The sequence below is a fragment of the Nyctereutes procyonoides genome, unplaced genomic scaffold (genome assembly GCF_905146905.1).
Source record: "Nyctereutes procyonoides isolate TBG_1078 unplaced genomic scaffold, NYPRO_anot_genome, whole genome shotgun sequence".
Taxonomy (NCBI): domain Eukaryota; kingdom Metazoa; phylum Chordata; class Mammalia; order Carnivora; family Canidae; genus Nyctereutes; species Nyctereutes procyonoides.
This window is the reverse complement of record NW_026575159.1, coordinates 16,912,933-16,933,159: the sequence shown is the minus strand read 5'-3', so window position 1 is coordinate 16,933,159 and position 20,227 is coordinate 16,912,933. Positions and strand designations below refer to the sequence as shown.

Genomic DNA, 20,227 nt, shown 5'->3' with positions numbered 1-20,227 from the left:
TGAGCAGGGAGGCGGGGTAGAGGGAGAAGCAAACTCCTCATTGAGCAGGGAGCCCAACTTGGGGCTCAATCTCAGGACCCTGAGATCATGACCTAAGTCAAAGGCAGATGCTCAACCGACTGAGCCATCAGGCACCCTGATACATGTTTTGTTTTTTTTTTTAACCGGGGCTGGGGACCGCGCCTGCGCGGCCGGCCCGGCCCCCTGATACATGTATTTTAAAACAATGGTTCCTGTCTACAAGTGAAGTATTCCTGGGTATCTCAGGAAAGGTGACATAAATATCTTCAAAACAAAATTACTTTTAAACCAATTTTATTTAAAAACATATATAAATTAGGCCAAATAACACTCAAACCTGAGAGGGCTGCAATCTTTTCTTAAGAACATAATAGTCCAAAAAGACTAATACTTATTGCTGATTCAGCTCACAGTACCAGCCCCCTTTAAGCAGCAGCACAATCACTAGCAAACATTTTATGGGCACCTTTTAGGGGCATAAGGGATTCACAGAGCAATGAGCCACAGCCTTGCCCTCAAGGAGCTTACAGTGTAGCTGGAAAGAAACAAAACATCCAGAACAAAGTCCACACATCTATCTTAACAAAAGGAATTACTGGCATAAGTCATCACATGTTTTTAACAAATGAACATTAGAATATCTTAACAAATATGCACTACATCAAGTTTCAACGTGACATATCAAAAAAAATTTTGTTGTTGTTGTTCACTCATGTTTCAACTCAACTGAATTAAAAGAGGAAAATATAATTCCAAGCCAAATGTACCATAGTGTTTGCTGTCCCAAATGAAGGGATGAACTGTTAGTGTCCTAGAATTTCTCCACGGTTCTCCATCCAGATGTCAAGTTCAGTAGTTCTGACTGCCAAACCGATGTACAAATTCAGATAGGGAGTAGACAGCTCCCCATCCTACCTCAGGATCCATACTGATAAAATCATTCAGGTTCATTTTGGAATCTAAAAAATTTATGAAAGAAATGTCCATTGAAAATACAATAAAAATATCCAGAAGACCAAAAGTAGGGGAAATTACTCAAATGGAGAAGCGTTCAATATCACTTCTGTAGTAGTCTTGTCTCAAACAATCTAATCATGACAAAACATCACAAAAACCAAAACCGAGGGACACTCTACAAAATAGTTGACCAGTACTTTTCAAAAGTGTAAAAGTTATAAAAGAACAGAAAAAGAAAAAAATTGTTACAGACTGAAGGGGACTGAGACAGGACAACAGAATGTAATATCCTGGGGTAGATTCTGGACCAGAACAAAGAAATTAGTGGGAAAACTTGCAAAACTTAAGTAAGGTCTATAAGTCAACAGTACTGGATCAATATTTTTTTTTAATTTTTATTTATTTATGATAGTCACACACAGAGAGAGAGAGAGGCAGAGACACAGGCAGAGGGAGAAGCAGGCTCCATGCACCGGGAGCCCGACGTGGGATTCCATCCCGGGACTCCAGGATCGCACCCTGGGCCAAAGGCAGGCGCCAAACCACTGTGCCACCCACGGGTCCCTGGATCAATATTTTTATATCAAGTACATCATTTCCTTGGCTCAGAATTACACTATGGTTATGAAAAATTCAACATCAGCAGACAGAATCTGAGTAAAAGGTATATGGAAACACTACAGTGTTTTAGCAAATTTTTTAGAAGTTCAAAATAAAAACTTAAATGAAAAATGCATAAAGGAGGGCACTTGATGTAATAAGCACTGAGTGTTATATGCAACTGTTGAATATTTAAGCTCTACCTCTGAAACTAATAACACATTATATATTAATTAACTGATTTTAAATAAAATTTTAAAAAAAAACAAAAAATGCATGAATAATCAAACTACCAATTTATTGGATTCAACTACAAAATTATAGGAAATTCAGAGGCTACAAAAGAGACACAATCAGCAAAATCCAGACTGTTTCTCCCAGATCCAGTTTCTTCAACAAATAAATTGTAAGAAAAAAAAGAGTTGGGCAAAGAACCTATATATTAAAAAAGACTCTTAAGAGACATAACCAAACACAATGTAGGGATCTCACTTGGGCACTAATTCAGATAAACACACTGTATAATAAAAGATATGGGGGCAGCTGACTGGCTCAGTCAGTAGAGCATGCAGCTCTTGATCCTGGGGTTATGAGTTAAAGCCCCATGCTAGATATAGAGATTACTAAAAAATCTTAAAGAAAAACAAAACAAAAAGATGATGACTTTATGACTTTATAACTGTTAATCTGAACACTGGCTAGATATATAATGATTTTAAAGAATTATTAAATTTTTTAGCTGTAATAATGGTACAATGATATTTTTTTATTTTTTATTGTTTTTTAAAGATTTTATTTATTTATTCATGAGAGACACACACAGACAGAGAGAGAGGCAGAGACACAGGCAGAGGGAAAAGCAGGCTCCATGAAGGCAGCCCGATGTCGGACTCGATCCCAGGTCCCCAGGATCACATCCCAGGCTGAAGGCTGCACTAAACCGCTGAGCCATCTGGGCTGCCCTCATCATATTTTTTTTAAAAAAGAAAGCCTTATATTTTAGAGATCCATACTGAAATATTGAAAGTTGAAATGACATAGTATCTGGGATTAGCTTCAAAATAATAAGAGAAGGGCAAAAGTGAATGGAATACAAATGAATCGATTGGCCATGAGCTGATAACTGTTCAAAGTCTGATATACTATTTTGTCTAATCTGGTATATGATTTCAATTCTCCACACTAAAAAAAAAAATGTGCGACGAAATGATGGCCAAATGTTTACAAATTTGATGAAAACTATAAATCCACCAATCTATGGATCTAACAAACTTCAAGTGGACTAAGCCTAAAGGAAACTACATGACAGTCCATCATAATTGAAACGCTAAAAACCTTTAAAAATACTGAAAGGGGAACACAAACAAATACGAGATCAGAACCCACGCAAGCAGAAAACAAAGGAGAGACGCCTTTAAACAACTAAAGGTAGAAACACAAATCTAGTATAGGTTACCCCACAACTCTCTCTCAAAAGTGAAGGTAAGCACTTAGGATGTAGAAAACTAGAAACAGGGTTGCTAAACCCCCTGTAACAAAAAAGCTAGATAATCAGCAAACACAGAAGTTTTGCTAAGGTGCAGGATTACCACATAACCAGAAATAAGGGGAAGACAGCCACCTGTCAAGAAATATGGGGTGGAAGCTCTTGCTAACCTGGGTAGGTGCCAGACTCCACATAGGCCAGTAAGTCTGTGAAAATTTCAAACAAACTGCTTTAAAAGGAAATCCCAACTTCTGAAATAAATTTGTTTTCTAAGACGTTCCCTCCCCCTTTTTTTTTGTTTTCTAAGACTTTTTAATGTAATTAAATAAAAGATGATTACTATATGCAGCCTTTTACTATCTAAAAAGATCAATGTATTAAGAACACAATAAAAAAATTTTTTTAAAGGTCAAGGTATAACAAATAGACATCTGTCTCTAATTTCCCCCACGAGGCACTATAACATTTCTGTTTACCTAACACTGGTCCTCCAGCTTGGCTCAAATTAGCCAGTGTTACTATACATTTGGAAGTAAGAAAATGAGAAGTATATGCAGCCTAGAGGCAAGAAAGGACTCAGAAAGAGAGAAGGGAATTTGGTGTACTCTAAAATTCAGCCCAAGACAGGAAATGTCTTTAAAAACTGACCCATTGGTGGCCAATGCTGGAACTGATTCTTCAGGGCAAGGTATTAATTACGACTATAAATTTCAGTTTCCTTCTCATCGGGGCGGTGGGGGGGGGGGGATCCTTTCTTTTAAATACACTAAATGCTGAATTGAAAATAGTGGTCATACAGACACCTGGCCACCAAAATTATTAAACATATAACCCTAATGTATGAAACATCAAATGTACTAAATTTCAAGCCCTAAGAGTCAATCCCACCACTGAATGCAGGGGACAGAGGGAAATGCCTTTTTTTTTTTTTAAGATTGTATTTATTTATTCATGAAAGACACACGGAGAGAGGCAGAGACATAAGGCGGAGGGAGAAGCAGGCTCCATGCAGAAACCCCAACATGGACCTCAATCCTGGAACTCCAGGATCATGCCCTGAGCCAAAGGCAGACGCTCAACCGCTGAGCCACCCAGGCATCCCAGGAACTGCTTTTTTTTTTTTTTTTTTTTTTTTTTAATAATCTTTTTTTTTTTTTTAATTTTTTTATTTTTTTTTTTTTATTTATTTATGATAGTCACAGAGAGAGAGAGAGAGAGAGAGAGAGGCAGAGACATAGGCAGAGGGAGAAGCAGGCTCCATGCACCGGGAGCCCGACGTGGGATTCGATCCCGGGTCTCCAGGATCGCGCCCTGGGCCAAAGGCAGGCGCCAAATCGCTGCGCCACCCAGGGATCCCAGGAACTGCTTTTTTAACCTTAATTTTTATAAAACATTATGAATTAGCTAAAGGTAATTCTCACTTATCCTGACTTCAAATATACTCCTTGATAAACACAGGATTTGAAGTAATGAGTTTACTACATGAAAGAACATTATAGTGTGGTGAAATTATGAGATGGGAAACTCATGCTTGCTCTACACTTCAGAGGAGACTTCTTTTAGTTTCAATCTCAAGTTCAGGAGATCCCTGATGAACTAGCTACACCAGGGTAGAAATAGACACCACCATCCCCTCTCCCCATCCTGCCTAGCTATGCATCTGAGGCAAAGGGCCTAATCTTCATGCACCTCACTTTATGCATCTATCAAATGAGGAAAATAAAGTGTCCCTGAGCTGCAGTAAAAATTATATCAAACTAGTTGGAAAAGCGGCTGGCACCAAAGCCTGGCACAAAATAGCATCTACTGGGCGGTAGTCATCAAAACTGAAAGGAATGACTCAAAGAGGGGCCAGGCTGACAGGCTGGTGTTTACTGAGTGCTTGCTATGTGCTAGGCTCTGCATTGGATGCTCATATCTAAAAGAGAAATGGGGGTGGCTGAAGGCATGCTCTCCCAGACCACAACCTATATGGCAGGTTCCCGGAGATTAAAAGGAAGATCTACGATGCCCTCTAACCTAGAAGCTATCCCAATTCTAGCACTGAGGATAGCAAACACGCTGGTAAGCCAAAAAGCAGCTCCAATATAAATGTTTAAACTCATGAGAGAGAAAAAAAATAAAATAAAAAAATAAACTCATGAGAGAGAGCTTCTCACAGAGAGCCTTCCAAAATCAGTTTGAAAAAACAAAACAAAAAATAAAATAAAATCACTTTGAATCCTCTTCCAGTGTTCAAATACACCAAATATATTTACTTTCTTCCTTGCTGAACTCCAAACACTACAGTCCTATTTTTCTGGCATGTTGTACATGTACAAAGCACTTTCACACAGAAGGTCCCATCCCCTGGGATGGGATGACCTCACCACGAAACGGCAATGCTGCGAATTACTTACGATCGTAAATAACATTTCAAACTCATGTGGAATGCCAAACAATGGTAATGGGGTGAAGAACTCTTTATCTACTTAAATCTCAGAAAATTATTAATTGGACTGATGCCTAAAAGCACATAAATGAGATGAGTGGTACAATAAAACCTGCTGGCTCTCACTTCCTTCTACTGTAGATTTTATCACAGAGCCAGGGAAATGACATTTCACATACCACAAGAATGCCACAGGGACTTTGGCCCTAATGTGAAACTCCATAATAGCAAGGTGCTATGCAGACCTGAAGTGCAGTGTTGTAGCAGTAGACACACCTAACACCCTGGTGGTGTGCAAGTGTCATGGTTCTGCTCCTGAACACCTCTCCCCTCCCCTATGAGCTCTTCTGCTTTCCACTCCTGTTTTCTGTGCTTCAATTCCCAAATCTAACAAATGCGTACATCTGTGCTCGCTGCTACCTTCTTATGACTCAAGGAGTTTCATACAAAGAGTAACACATGATTTCTGTCCCTGGTTAAGGGGCACTGATCTGTACAGTGACCAGAAAGCTTTCTGAGAAGGCGTTTGAGGCTCACCTCCGGTTTCAATACAGGGATATGATGGAGGAGGTTCTCTCCAGTTCCCACTGGAATCTTTCATGTGAGATCGGTCAGAAGCAAAGTTCTTCAGATACGAATCTGCACGGATCACTCTAAATTTCCTGCAGATAAAACAATATTTGCTCCCATTAGGAAGGTTCCACGAAAAATTCTCCTCGATTTTTAGACAGACTCATTTTCTATGACACACAAAAAAGTACCCAGGCATTTTTGTACTATCGGTAATACACAAGTATGTATGCAGCTTTACCACCTGTTAAAGAAGCCACAAGAAAGGATCAGTTGAAATCCAACACTACACAGGCACAGAAATACATCTGGGTGCCTTTATTTGCTCAGTTGTACATCAGGGGTAGGGGGCCTAATGTTCAGTTGCTGCCATCACAGATCTCTCAATGTTGCCATCATTAAAGCCACAACCCACAACTGCCCACCCACCCACATAAACACGTATGAGAGAAATCCCCAAAATGGCTTTCAGAAAATGTTTGGGAGCTCTTTTAAAAGCATGCCAAGCTTTTATATACTGGACAACCTCTAAAACCTTGAAACATTTTGAGTCTTCTATGTAGCACATCATTTTCAAATATCAGCTCAATGGTGATACCAAAACAAGTGATCTTTGCAAAAAAATGCCCCCCAAAAAACCAGAAAAGTTCCCTCATACACTCATACAAACTCTCTGTACAACTGTCAAGGTCTAACTTGAGAAAGTAGGTAAAGCCATTCTGAATCCCCTCACCTTCTAAACTGTGGATGGATGTCCTCATCAGACTTAAAGGCATCTTCCACGTAAGTGTCAAAAGGACAGGGAAATGGCAGGACAGTGTCAAGATCATATATGAAGCTCTGTCCTCCACTTGAAACATGAAGCAGGACAACATGGTAATCCTAGAAGTAAAAGTTGCTAAAGTTAACCAAATCACCTCATGATGGTGAATTCCAAGGTCACAGTAATATACATACATATGTGTATGTATGTGTGTGTATATATACACACACATATATATGTAAAACCATTAAAAATGATTACAAGATTAATATAACCCTTCTCAAAATAGTAAAAAACAAAGCAAACACAAAACCCTAAAAAAAGACTCAATGTCCAGTGACAGGGAACACTTAAGTAGTGAAGATGATCATATGCATTAAATGCATACCCTTTGATGTAGCAATTGCACTTCTAGGAACCATTCCTACAGAAAAAACCGGCAATATGCATATAAAAGTATATATACAAAGAAAATCTCTGCAGCACCATTTACAATAGTGAAAATTCAGAAACAATCAAAGTCCACCACAAGAGAAATAAACCACAATGCAGCCACTAAAAAAAAAAAAAAAAAAAAAATTAGGTAAATTTATGTAGAAAATGGAAAAACGGGACATGTTACATAGTTGAATGGGAAAAGTAAATTCCAAAATATGTACTATTTAGTAAAAGCTTTATGTATGCAAAGACATACATGTGAAAAAAAAGACATACATGTGCATTCCAAAGAACACATACATCCATATGAATACAGAGAAAAAAGTATGCAAGGATATCCTCCAAATCATTAACAAAAAGGATTTCTCAGGCTAGCCTGGAATGTGAAAGGACTTTTAAATATTGTTCTTAAGTCAGCCAACCCCCACTCTGTAGCCATTAAGGGAGAGATGAAGACAGCTTCTCCTGTGCAGCTCGGCATGATGCACCACACCCAGTCCCTGATGCTGGGCACTGCCCGACACCAGTTAATGGCTAGAAGGGAGGACATCAGGAAGATTATCAAGGGGCATGAGGGCAGTCTGATGCTCTGAGTCCCTCAGAAGGAAGGTGCTTTCACAGAGAACATGACTGGGAAATAAAAAGGCTCAATCACATTAGTACCACATTAGTAACACCACCTTATATTTCTACTATTTCAGAGCTTATAGAGCACTTTCTCTTATGTTGTTTCATCGACTCTATGATGATGGGGTGGAGGTTATTAATTAAGACTGGAGATGCTGTGCCATCAAAGCCCAAAGAGCTTCCTTTGGCTCCAATGCTACCTTAGTAAAGCAGAAATAGCATCAGAAATGAATGCTTATACCCTGCATTCCCCTTAATGCATGCTACCTTCCAGATAAAGTAAAAGCATCCTCCTTTCACTGGGCGTGTCCGTGTCTTTCCCGTCCTTCTGCAGCAAGCTTTCCACCTCTCTCCCCACATCCATCCCTTGCATGCTGGCTCTCCACGAGTCTCCCACTTCCTACCAGAAAGTCTCTGCCTTATCCAAAATCTGTTTCTCTCTTGACACTTTCTACCTCATTATTACAGTGGTTTCGACATGCCTACTCTCTATTACTTGTGGGAAATTGTTACTGAAATAAAGATGCAAAGATGATAAAGCTAGGTTCTGACCCTGAAGGAGTTCATGGAGCAGACTGGGAACTAGTAAGGGCTACAGGACAGTGTGACAGTTGCAGAGAGCAGGTGGCTTCACGAGAGGGCACTGGGGTCAAACCTCAGCCTCTCCCCTTCCAGCCTGAGCTTCTTCCTTTATAAACTGAGAAGTGTAGTGTTTACCTCAGACTGTTGCTGGGACAATTACGGAGATTGTTAGTAAACACTTTTTTTTTTTTGTAAATGCTTTTTAAAAGCCAACTCAGAAATGGAGGGGAGTGGGGCCCAAAAGCCAAGGAGAGTTTCACAGAGGAAAGGCTGCCACGGCTGAATCCCGCCTGAGGAGAAAGTGTTCCAGGAAGATAGTACAACTTGCCAAAAATGTGTATGTAATGAATATCCACAACCTCCCAGTTAGTTTGGGTCCATACCCTTAGATCCTAGATGGCTGGTGAAATGGACAGGGAAAGCAGTCCTCAACTCCATGTTGCCTTTATAGCACAGATGTGGAGTCAAGGAATCCAGATCAAGCAGCAGCCTCACTGAGCTGGGTTCAGTGCCTGCCCAGATGCCAGGACGAGACCAAGCTGGGCTAGGGGGAGGGAACTCCACCTAGAAGGCGATCAGCTTCTTGGGACTGGGTGTCTCTATCCACTCAAGGTCCTCATTTCCTACCACAGGGCAGCAGTGAGGCAAAGACACATCTGTTGGAGGGTGCTGGGAGACTTCTTGCAACAGGAGTCCCCACTCTGGGCTGCCATGAGATGCTGGGTAAGGGGGGACATGACTACAGGTCATTTCTCTAAAATGAGAAGAAAGACTATGACTCAAAGTCAGCTGAGTGGTTCAGCAATGGGGATGACTTCTAGTGCACATGGACAGTCTGCAATAGGGATTATGTAGCCATTGTTGCTAACAAGAAAAGCTAATGCTTCTTGAGTACCAGTACCAGATGCTGTACCAGGTACCAGGATAATGCCTTACACGTATTATCTCACTTAATACTTACAATGCCGCTGGTCAGAGGACACTGAAGAGAGAGGGTAAATAACATGTCCAGCTCACACTGCCACCAATGGGAGGACTGGGACTTAACCCCCAATTTGGGATTTGGGATTTAATGTTAGCATAGCAAATTACCTGCTGGTAAAGGAAGCAAGAACATGAGCTCTGTGAGGCCAGGGACTTTCATCTATTTTATGCCTAGCATATGATAGGCACTCAATAAATACAGGTTAAATGAATGAATGAATGAAGGCAATTTAAGTGATACTTATTTTAAGTAAGTATCAGAAACAAGATGTTCATTACATTATCACAAATGGAGTTTTTCTTTTATCTTCATGTTATTAGCATAGACAATTATTCAAGGGGACAGGTTAAAGTAACACATACATGTGTACTAGAAAGGGCCCTAGCCTAAGATGCAGTCCTGCCACTAATCAGATAACTTTGAGCTTCTTGCTTTGTCTTCTGGGCTCGTTTCCTCACTTGAAAAATGAAAGGGTTGTAGTAGATCTGGGTTTTTTAAATGCTAGTCATGGTCACTCAGGAGTCTGCTAAAAATATTAACTCCTAAGCCCTTCTCTAAATCGATTAAATCAGAAACCTGTATTTTTAATATGATATCCAGATAATTCTAATGTGCAGCTGTACTAGATATTGCTAAAGTTCCTTCCAGTGTTAAATGGATAATAGTCTAGGAGATCACAAATATATCCGCCCCATCAGCGATTTAAAATCTTTACGAAGTGCCTGGTGGCTCAGTTGGTAGAGCATGTAACTCTTGATCTTGTGGTCATGAGTTTGAGCCCCACATTAGGCACAGAGCTCACTGAAAAAATAATAATTAAAAAATAAGTAAAATTTTTCCTATAAGAATAAAATTAAATGAAAACATATCTGTAAGTACTACCCTAGACAAAAGAACATCTATTCCTAAGAGGTCAATTACCAATAATTATGATAGCCATTCTCTACTGCCCTATCATTTTTGTTTTACCAAAACATAGAGACCACTCAGGGATTACAAGTACTAATGCACCAGAGACTCTATGTGTTAACCATCTTACCCAGATCACAGGTCCATCTCCAGGTCTTGCCTGTTGTTTCCAGATAGGTATCTACAAAATATAATCAATTTCATAAGCCACAACTTCAGTTAAACCATTACTATCTCCCTTAAAGCAATACATAAATAAAATATAGGGGAGCCTGGGTGGCTCAGACAGTTAAGCATCTGCTTTTGGTTCAGGTAATGATCCCAGGGTCCTGGGATCAAGACCTGAGTCAGGCTCCCTGATCAGTGGAGAATCTGTTTCTCCCTCTTCTTCTGCTCCACCCTGCCCACTCATGTTCTACCATGTTCTCTCTCTCAAATAAATAAAATATTTTTAAAAATTCAAAAATAAATAAAATATAAAATATTTCTAAGCAACCAACAATCAATGTGAATGAAGAAATCTAAATCCTTCTAAGCATTCTTAACAATGAAAATGCAAGAATTCATTATCTGATATTCTTTGGAGAGTAGAAAGAGACCTCAACAGGGAATCAGAAGACCTGGCAGATTCTCAAGTCTTAGTTTCCCAGATTGTTATGGGAAACTCCCTGAGTCTCTATCTCCTCCTTTATAAAACAGAAACAGCCATCAGAACCCTGCCTACTTTATCATGGTTCCATTAGCATGAGATGATGCTTACAAAAGTGCTTTACGGGCTCCAGGATGGATCATTTGGTAGCGTGTGTGACTCTTGATCTCGGGGTTGTGAGTTCAAGCCCCACATTGGGTATAGGGATTACTTAAAAATCTAAATCTTTAAAAAAAATTTTAAAAGGTGCTTTACAAAATATCAAGGGCTTTTTTTTAAGGGTTTGCTTTTTTAATAATTCATGTAAGTTTATCATAATTTTATTTAAACTCCAGAGACAAAAACATCTTTACTTCAAACCAGAGAGTACATGGCTCTAGTCTAAGGAATTTAAAAAGCTTTAACTTGTGTAAATACACCATCATCTATTTCTTGACTTACAAATAAGGGACTTAACTTTTCTAACTCAACTGTACCCTGAAATGAGGGGGAAAAAAATCTCATTCAAAAATAAACTTTAAAATGTTATTTTATTTTATAAAGCATGTTAGGACAGCACTGACCCCATATACTATATTTAGTTTCTACTATCACCCTAAATCTCTTGTTCTCTTTCTGCAATCAGTCACCAACTTACCATCTTCCTCTCATTAGATATGAAGACAGCATAACACTCTTCTAAAGGATACTGGTCATGGTTTTTGATGTATTCACAGAGCTTCCAGATATTTTCTTCACTGAAATAAAATAATAGTTTCATCAACATAATTATACAATGACTCTCTATGTCTTTCAAATTTGAACAGAAGACTGATGAGGATATTAAAAAGTTGGAAGATATTTTAAACACCACCTCATTCAATAACTAGCTGATGCCTGACCCTCCTCTAAAATATCCCCAACAAAGTGTTACCCAAATTATACTGTGTGCTAAGCTCTCTCCAAACACAGCAGTTGTTACCTGCCCCAGCAGTGTTTGCAAATGGAGGCATTTTATAACTGATAAAATGCTACATCAATACTCCACAGCTTTGGGTCCAGTGACTCGAGACACAGCTGGAATTCCAACTCAGCCACTTAAACAAGGTAAGAAGCTTTGAACATCTTGACCTGAGTATCTACTTTTCTTATCTGTAAAATGAGGATAATCATATTTTAAACACTTGAAAAATCTTAGTTAATATTGGTTCACTGCTCCCCTTAGGAAAGGGGCAAGAATAATGTTTTGGGTAGGAGGGCTTCTGGCTGGAAAGGACTGAGGGCAGTTACATGATATGCCTAGGAATTCTTTTGGAGAGAGACTCTGAGTGGGATTCCCTGCATCCCTCTGGTACAATAGAGGTCCTGACTTTTAGAAAGTTTCCTCATACTGAATTAAAATCCACCTTCCTATATTTCAGCCCCAGATAAATGTCTCTATGACAGGCCTTTAGATATTTAAAGCAGTAGTCAGAACCACCTAAGCAATGCCAAGTGCATCAAACCAAGCCACACTGGTGGCCACAGGCACACTCCCACACAGGTAAAAACATTCACTGCTGGCAGTATTCACAGCTCAGCCCCTGGATTATTTTTTTTCAATGAGGCACATAGCACCTTCGTTCAAAACAACCTGCATCAACACTCTGCTCATACTCATGACTCAATCTGTCAAAGTCTAATTTCCAAACACCTACACTATGCCACCTGAAAATAAAGTAAGGCATACACGGCACTAAGGACTACCACCATTTTATGACACACGTTCAATGCACAGTTTTGACCTTGTCTACCTGCACGACTACATTTAAAGTACCGAAATGAAGTGTATTTTTTTCCTATGATTTTTTTCTGTAAGATACCTAAGAAATCTTAACAGAAAAAGTAGTGGCAGAGGTAAAAACAGGAAACTGCTACTACCTCCATAGGCTATGTAGTAATGGGGTAAGCAAAAAGGTAGTTTCAACATGACATATGACATGTATTAGCTACATTTTAAAAACCCTGGATGTTGGGCAGCCCCGGTTGCTCAGTGGCTTAGCGCTGCCTTCAGCCCAGGGCGTGATCCTGGAGACCCAGGATCAAGTCCCACATTGGGCTCCTGCATGGAGCCTGCTTCTCCCTCTCCCTCTGCCTGTGTGTCTCTGTGTCTCTCATAAATAAATAAAATTTTAAAAAAAAAAAACCTGGATGTTCTAAGACCACATTTTTAGAAGACATGTCTGTCCAGCCTCTAGACATTCTTGAGTTGATCAAAGACATCAAGAGCCCATGATATAAAAGCACCATGCTAAGTGGTTGGAGAATATGATAAATTAGAGCTTGCAGACAGTGAGAGAAGACATACAGATCCATAAATAAGCAAGCATCATAGAAGGCCATAAAAGATGCACAGAAGGAAGCGTCATTGATTTTGAGGGGCACAGGAAGATTGAGGGCATATAGGTCAGTGGTTTCTCCTTGTGTTGCCCTTCCCCCAGGCCTAAGGATGGGCACAGGGTTAACACAAAGATTTTAAGAATCTGTGTGTACCCCAAGTACTGTTGGCAGGCTGAATATGTACGTGGCTGGACAAACTTTGTCTATTATCTTTCAAATATGTGTGAATGTTACAAAGAGAAATAAAAATTTAAACTAAGAGTCACTGAATCTGTAGCCCCTTTTTATTATCAATTTTTTTCCCAAGAGTACAATTAATAACATGTAGGAGGTTCTCAAGAAATTTGATGTTTAAAAAAGGGGGCCTGGGCCCACCTGGGTGGGTGGCTCAGTCGATTAAGCATCCAACTCTTGATCTCAGCTCAGGCTTGATCTCAGGGTTATGAGTTCAAGCCCTCCATGGGGCTCACTCTGGGCACGGAGACTACTTTTAAAAGGTTGAGGGGGGTACTTATACTTGGAAATGCTGGGGTTACTGGTGGAATAGGAAGAAGCCCAGATTTGGTATGAGTCCTAGCACCTCTTTAAAAGGGGGGTGGGGGATCCCTGGGTGGCTTAGCAGTTTGGCGCCTGCCTTTGGCCCTGGGAGCAATCCTGGAGTCCAGGATTGAGCCCCATGTCAGGCTCCTGGCATGGAGCCTGCTTCTCCCTCTGCCTGTGTCTCTGCCTCTCTCTCTCTCTCTCTCTATGCCTATCATAAATAAATAAATCTTTTTAAAAAGGGGGGGGGGTCGTGATAATAATGTTCCAACCTACTGGTTAATTACTTTGTTGTAGCAGAAAGACTAACAACGCAGCATTAAGGTCAAGATTCTGCAAGGGTTACTGGTGATGGGCTGAGATCAGAGAAGCATGAAGGTAAGGATCCCTGGCACACAGCAGGAGCTCAACCAACATCTGAAGAGTACAAAGAGAATCAGACATGTTCTGCAAACCACCTAGTGCCACACAAATACTGGTTACCACTATTACCACTCAGCTGGGTCTGAACAGATAAATAACATCTGACAGAAGCTAAAAGACACAGAGAGGAGGCATTTATTCCAAGTTATAAATTTTTTTTATTTATTATTATTTATGATAGTCACAGAGAGAGAGATAGAGAGAGGCAGAGACACAGGCAGAGGGAGAAGCAGGCTCCATGCACCGGGAGCCCGACGTGGGATTCGATCCCGGGTCTCCAGGATCGCGCCCTGGGCCAAAGGCAGGCGCCAAACCGCTGCGCCACCCAGGGATCCCTATTCCAAGTTATAAAAGCCTGCAGGAGCAAACATAATAAGGTACACTATCTGATAGGTTAAGGCAGGATAGAACAGTGGTTCTCAACTGAGGCAATTTTGCCCCCCAGGGAACATTTGGCACTATCTGGTGACGTTTTTGCTCGTCACAAATTGGGGCAGGGTGCTACAGGCTTCTAGTGAGTGGAGGCCAGGGATGCTACTACATACCCTACAATACACAGAACAGCCCTCCACAACATTAGCATGTTCCACATGTCAATAAAACCATGGCTGAGAAACCCTGGGTTAGGGCATAGAAGGCAGGCTCAAAATAAGATTGCAGAAACACAAGTGACCAGATCTCTGAATATGCTCAGGAGACAGACTTTACTGTTTATGCCTATATTCCTGAAAACGTGATCAATGGACGAGCGTAAGACTCCTCCACTGTACTGTTTACACATCCAGACTCTGGAGTGGGACCCTAAGATCTGCATGCTTTACAAGCTCCCAAGTGATTCTATAGCTCTTTTGAATTTAGAACGGCTTTTAGCAGTGTGAAGCCAGTTAAGGTTTAGGATCTGAGGGAATAGGAAAGAGATCTGGGCAGAGTCCTATAAGGAAGGGCTGGAACAGGCCCCTGACAGCCAAGGAGGGCTCAGCCCACAACTGAAGGAACTTAATTAAGGGAGGCCATCAATTGAAGAGATATCCATTCCCGACCATTCTTCCAGCAGACCACTGCACTCTCGCTGTACCAGCCAACTTGTTCCTAGAATACTCCTGCACACTTCGTTCTCAGAGCCTTTGCACCACTGCTCCCCTGCCTGGGATGATTTTCCTCCAATATCCACAAAGCTTTCACCCGTTTTTTTTTCTTCAGATCTCTGCTCAAATACCACTTTACCAACAACGCCTTCCCTAAATATCCATTATGAAATAGTGAGTCACCATCCCTTACCTTGCTTTATTTTTTCATAGCACTTAACACCAAACATGGTTTTACGTGGTTTTGCCTGCTTTCCCTGAACCAAAATATTAAGAACCATAAGATCTGGGGGATCCTTGGGTGGCACAGCGGTTTAGCACCTGCCTTTGGCCCAGGGCGCGATCCTGGAGACTCGGGATCGAATCCCACGTCGGGCTTCTGGTGCATGAGCCTGCTTCTCCCTCTGCCTCTCTCTCTCTCTCTCTCTGTGACTATCATAAATAAATAAAAATTAAAAAAAAAAAAGAACCATAAGATCTTAACTAGGGAATCTATTTTCTGCTGTCTCCCAAGTGCCCACAATTGTATATCACACAGTCCACATGCCTAATAAACATCAGATGAACAAGTAAAATAATGAATGGGTGCTAGGGACAAAAACTAATAGGATTCAGGTGAGAGGTAAGGCAGTACTAAAGTACAGTCTTTAAGAATCATGGACTCCTGTACTACAGTTCCAATTTCAGCCCTGCCTCTTGCTACATGTGTGATCTTGGACATGGCCTGTCTGTGGCTCAGTCTTTTCGTTAATAAAATGAGGTAAATAACAGAACCTATCTCGGAGCCATGGATGGAAACACTTGGCACTGGCCCTGACATGCAGTCAGAGCTGAACAGATGTAAATTGGTGACATGGTTTGACCGCCAGCTAAAGGAGGAAAAGGTAGTTTTAGATGGGCCTAAGGTTTCTTTTGCAAATGAAAGTTGGGGAAGAAGTCATTAATTACTCAAGTGTACGAGTGAAAAAGACAGAGGTAGGAGTGGTGATTCGGTCACACAGGTGGCCTAGGCCAAGGGGATAGTGTGTGGACTCCAGAGCCAAACCCTGCAGGTAAATCCCCATTTCTTCACTTACTAGACAGGATGGCCTTATGCAAATTAGTTGCACCCTCTGTGCTTCGGTGTTCTCATCTTTAAAACGGGGGTAACAATAACACCTACCCCGCAGGGTAATTGTGGGGCTCAAATGAATTGGTTTACATAAGCCAATCAAAACAGTGTTTGGGGGGGATCCCTGGGTGGCTCAGCGGTTTGGCGCCTGCATTTGGCCCAGGGCGCGATCCCGAAGTTCCGGGATCGAGTCACACGTCGGGCTCCCTGCATGGAGCCTGCTTCTCCCTCTGCCTATGTCTCTGCCTCTCTATGTCTATCATGAATAAATAAATAAATCTTAAAAAAAAAAAAAAAAACAGTGTTTGGGGGGGCACCTGGGTGGCTCAGTGGTTGTTGCCAGGGGTTCTGGGATCATCCATCGAGTCCCACATCGGGCTCCCCGCAGGGAGCCTGCCTCTCCCTCTGCCTGTGTCTCTGCTTCTCTGCTTCTCTCTCTCTCTCTCACGAATAAATAAGACCTTAAAAAAACAAACAAAAAAGCGGCATACAGCAAGTGCTATGTAAATATAATGGGCACGATCAGGACAACATGGTGGTTAAGCTCATGGTTTCTGGTACAAGAAGGCCTGAATTGGATTCCTGGCTGCTATTAGCCGATGACCTTGGGAAAGTTACTGCAAAATCTCCGTTCTCCCATTCTCTTCCTAAAATTAAAATGACCTTCACATCAGTGGGGAAACCACAAAGGCTTCAGCAGGATGATCCGCAAAGGTTCTCTGCGCCCCACCCTCCGCCTCCAACTCCCCTTTCCTGGCCCCCAGGCACTGCTTCGGGCATTAGTAACGCACCACCGACCCTACCATTCCTGGGAATCCCGCCCCCGCCCCGTGCCTGCGCTCCTCTCACGGGACGAGGGCTGCCATTCCCGCTCCCTCAGCCCCCACGCGGGAACCTCGCCGGACGAGACCCAGAGCGCCCCCAGGGAGGGGCCGGGAGGAGGCGGGGCCCGGCCGCGACGCCGAGGCCGAGGGAGCCGGGATGCCGGGGGCTGCGCCCGCGCCCCCTCACCAGTAGCAGCTGTTGTAGACGCAGGCGTCCCGCGGGGGGCTGGCCGGCTGGTAGCGGGCGGCGGCGGCGGCGGCGGCGGCGGCGGGGACATCCCCCTCCATGGCGGGCTGGCTGGGGCCCGGGAACGGCCTGAGGCGAAGCGACTGCACCAGCCCCGCGGGCAGGCTTCGGGGGAGGAGCCGGCGTTCGGCGCGCGGCGCGGGCCTCCGGGGCGGAGCCTGAGGCGGGGGGTGCAGTTCCCTCCCGGGTGGTGGAGCCAGGGACCCGGCGGGCGGAGCCTGGGTGGAGCGAGCGACGCAGCTTCCGGGCGCGCGCCGCCAGGGAGGGCGGGGCCAGTTCCGGGTGGACGGAGCCGGGGGCCGCGCGGGCTCCGGCGGTTCCAGTGGGCGGGGCCTGGAGGGAAGCGCCGAGCGGGTTCCGGGAGCGTGGAGGCCCGGCGAAGTGGGCGGATCCAGGGCGGCGAACGACGTGGGTTTCCAGTGGGCGGGGCCTGGGACGAGGAGGATGACGTGATTCCTGTGGGCGGGGCCTGGAGGGCGGGTGGGCCGCGGCGGGGCGGAGCTGGGGCGGCTGGGGCGGGGCCGGGCGTGCCCCGCGAGACTGGGGTCAGCGTGGAGAGGGCAGAGGTCACCCGCAGGTCGCTCGGAGGAGTGGGGGCAGAGCGTGGGGTTGGTCAACCGCCCCACCCTAAACGGCGCTTCGGGAATCTCCCGGAGGCGTCGGAGGCCCTCTTCCAGCCCGGGTCTGGGTTTGCAAACAACTGTGGAGGAACCAGAAGAGACGCAAAATGAGAGAACCTTGTACGTAAAAAACGGAGCTTTAGCAGTTTTATCCTAGAGGCCGCGGGAGCGCAGGGGAAGGGGGGACCGAATTCCAAATACGTCCGCATCGGATGGTTTCAGAGAGGGCCAGCCACCCCGAAGCTCACCGCGCTGTAACAAGTTTTTATTAGAATTGTGTACGTTGACCCAGAAAAATATAGTGATTCCTTGGTAAAGTTTTTAAAAGTTTAAAAGGAGGGGATCCCTGGGTGGCGCGGCGGTTTGGCGCCTGCCTTTGGCCCAGGGCGCGATCCTGGAGACCAGGGATCAAGTCCCACATCGGGCTCCCGGTGCATGGAGCCTGCTTGTATCTCTGCCTCTCTCTCTCTGACTATCATAAAAAAAAAAAAAAAAAAAAAAAAAAAAAAAAAAAAAGTTTAAAAGGAGTCCTCATGGCATTCATTTTGTGTTAATCATATTTTTATTTGCCAGCAGCCTGGAAGGAAAGACACCAAATTATTAAAACGGTATTTATCTTTGATGAATGAATGATATGAAGGACTCTCACTTTATACTTAATAGCCTACTGAATTGTCTTAGACTAGTAATGAGCATGCATAACTCATCAGGGTACTTCCCATGATAAAAACTTAAATTCTTAGTCGGTTTATAGGCTATCTGCAGTCAGGCTTTCCCAATGTCAGGAGTTCAAAAGCCCATATGTAAATCCTAAACACTTTGAGCATATGTCCTTGTGTCAGTTATCAAGGCATTGCCTCTCAGCTCTGAACACACTTCGACATAGGCTCTGTGATAAATAGCAATTACTTTGAGCATTTCTCCTTCAAAGCGGGCACCAAGTTAAGCCTTCTGAGTAAAGTATGCTGGAGGAAGAAGCTCCTTGCAGTTTCTAGAGCAGTACAAGAGTTGGGGGTGTGATCCTGAGAACATCCTGTGGGGTCTGCCCAGCCACAGGTTCAAACCCAATTCTTCTGCGACCTTACAGCCCAAATTTGGCAATAACCTTCCTACAGCCCTCTTAACCCAGAAACCAGAGTCCTGTGAAGCCTGCAGGCAGCCACTTGCCCATACTTCTTTGGCAAACCCTTCAATGGCCTGTGCACAGTTGCCTGTGGCCAACAGGGTCACATGCTGAGCAGTCATTCCCTCACCAAGCCTCCCCCTCCTCCATCAACCCCACCATTCCTTCTTAGACATTCTGAGAGCTTTCTACTCTAGCTGGCTCCCAGACCCCTAAGGCATCCCCCTGACACTGATTGATGATTGCTCCCTTTGCTGGCTTCTCTGTCTTGCTTAAGGGAAGGTGGATGTCAAGCATTAACTGTGATAAAAGGGTAGCTAGAAGACATAAGGACACTATATGGTACCTAGGGCTGAGGACCAGTACTCAAGGACAAATTTGAAGAGAATGCACCTGGTTGGAGAAGGCATGGGTTGCTACCAGATTGCAGAGAAAGTTTACCCAGTCTGGAGGTGGTCTGAAGTCTCTGGGCAAACAACAGAGAAGGGGGGAGAGGAGAGCCAGCAGTCTCTGCCATAATGCACTCTCTTTATGATTCAGATTTGTCATAAGTAGGAATTTTTTAACTAAAAAAAAAATCGTGTTTTTTACATTCATGTGATTTAAGGGATATGGTTTCAGAGGAATAAGGTTCTAATGCTTAGAAACAGATTCTGACCTATAAACTCCAAAGATCTGTTTGAAGAAAAAATAAGAGTGCACTCAAAGAGCCCAAAACCCAATGAAATCAGGATGTTAAAGGGCTGGGGTTGACAGGACACAGAACAAAGGAAAGTATAAAAGAGAGCCACAGATGTGAAAGGGGAGATCAAGAAGTAGGCAGCACATAATACACTGAGGTTTAACCACAAAAGGTTTTTTTTTTTTTAATTGGAGGA

The 20,227-nt window shown here is 43.2% G+C and overlaps 1 protein-coding gene across 3 annotated transcripts; it reads right to left on the bottom strand.

Moving 5' to 3' along the window:
• Nucleotides 1-227: 227 nt before the first annotated feature.
• On the bottom strand, nt 228-17,811 carry NTAQ1 (N-terminal glutamine amidase 1). Of its 3 annotated transcripts, none has more exons than XM_055314174.1 (6): nt 17,547-17,811; nt 11,656-11,755; nt 10,500-10,550; nt 6,799-6,947; nt 6,033-6,157; nt 228-980 (listed from the first exon to the last, which is right to left on the bottom strand). In XM_055314174.1, exons 1-6 carry the CDS (start codon nt 17,645-17,647, stop codon nt 871-873), a joined length of 636 nt encoding a protein of 211 aa, XP_055170149.1. In that variant the 5' UTR covers nt 17,648-17,811; the 3' UTR covers nt 228-870. The 3 variants fall into 3 exon arrangements, with proteins under 3 accessions (XP_055170149.1, XP_055170151.1, XP_055170150.1); XM_055314176.1 differs by lacking the exon at nt 17,547-17,811 and adding an exon at nt 17,339-17,515; XM_055314175.1 differs by lacking the exon at nt 17,547-17,811 and adding an exon at nt 16,853-16,959 and having other exon boundaries at nt 230-980.
• Nucleotides 17,812-20,227: the final 2,416 nt, after the last annotated feature.

Bases quoted from the DNA above. Each gene is read 5' to 3' on its own strand.
- NTAQ1 (XM_055314174.1), bottom strand. From the start codon at position 17,647: ATGGAGGGGGATGTCCCCGCCGCCGCCGCCGCCGCCGCCGCCGCCCGC. The intron at 6,948-10,499 runs GTAAGATGGTTA...TTTTACTTCTAG, and splicing joins GAGATGGACCTGTGATCTGG to GATTACCATGTTGTCCTGCT. The intron at 981-6,032 runs GTGAGCCTCAAA...TAAATTTTTTAG, and splicing joins TCCCTGTATTGAAACCGGAG to ATTCCAAAATGAACCTGAAT.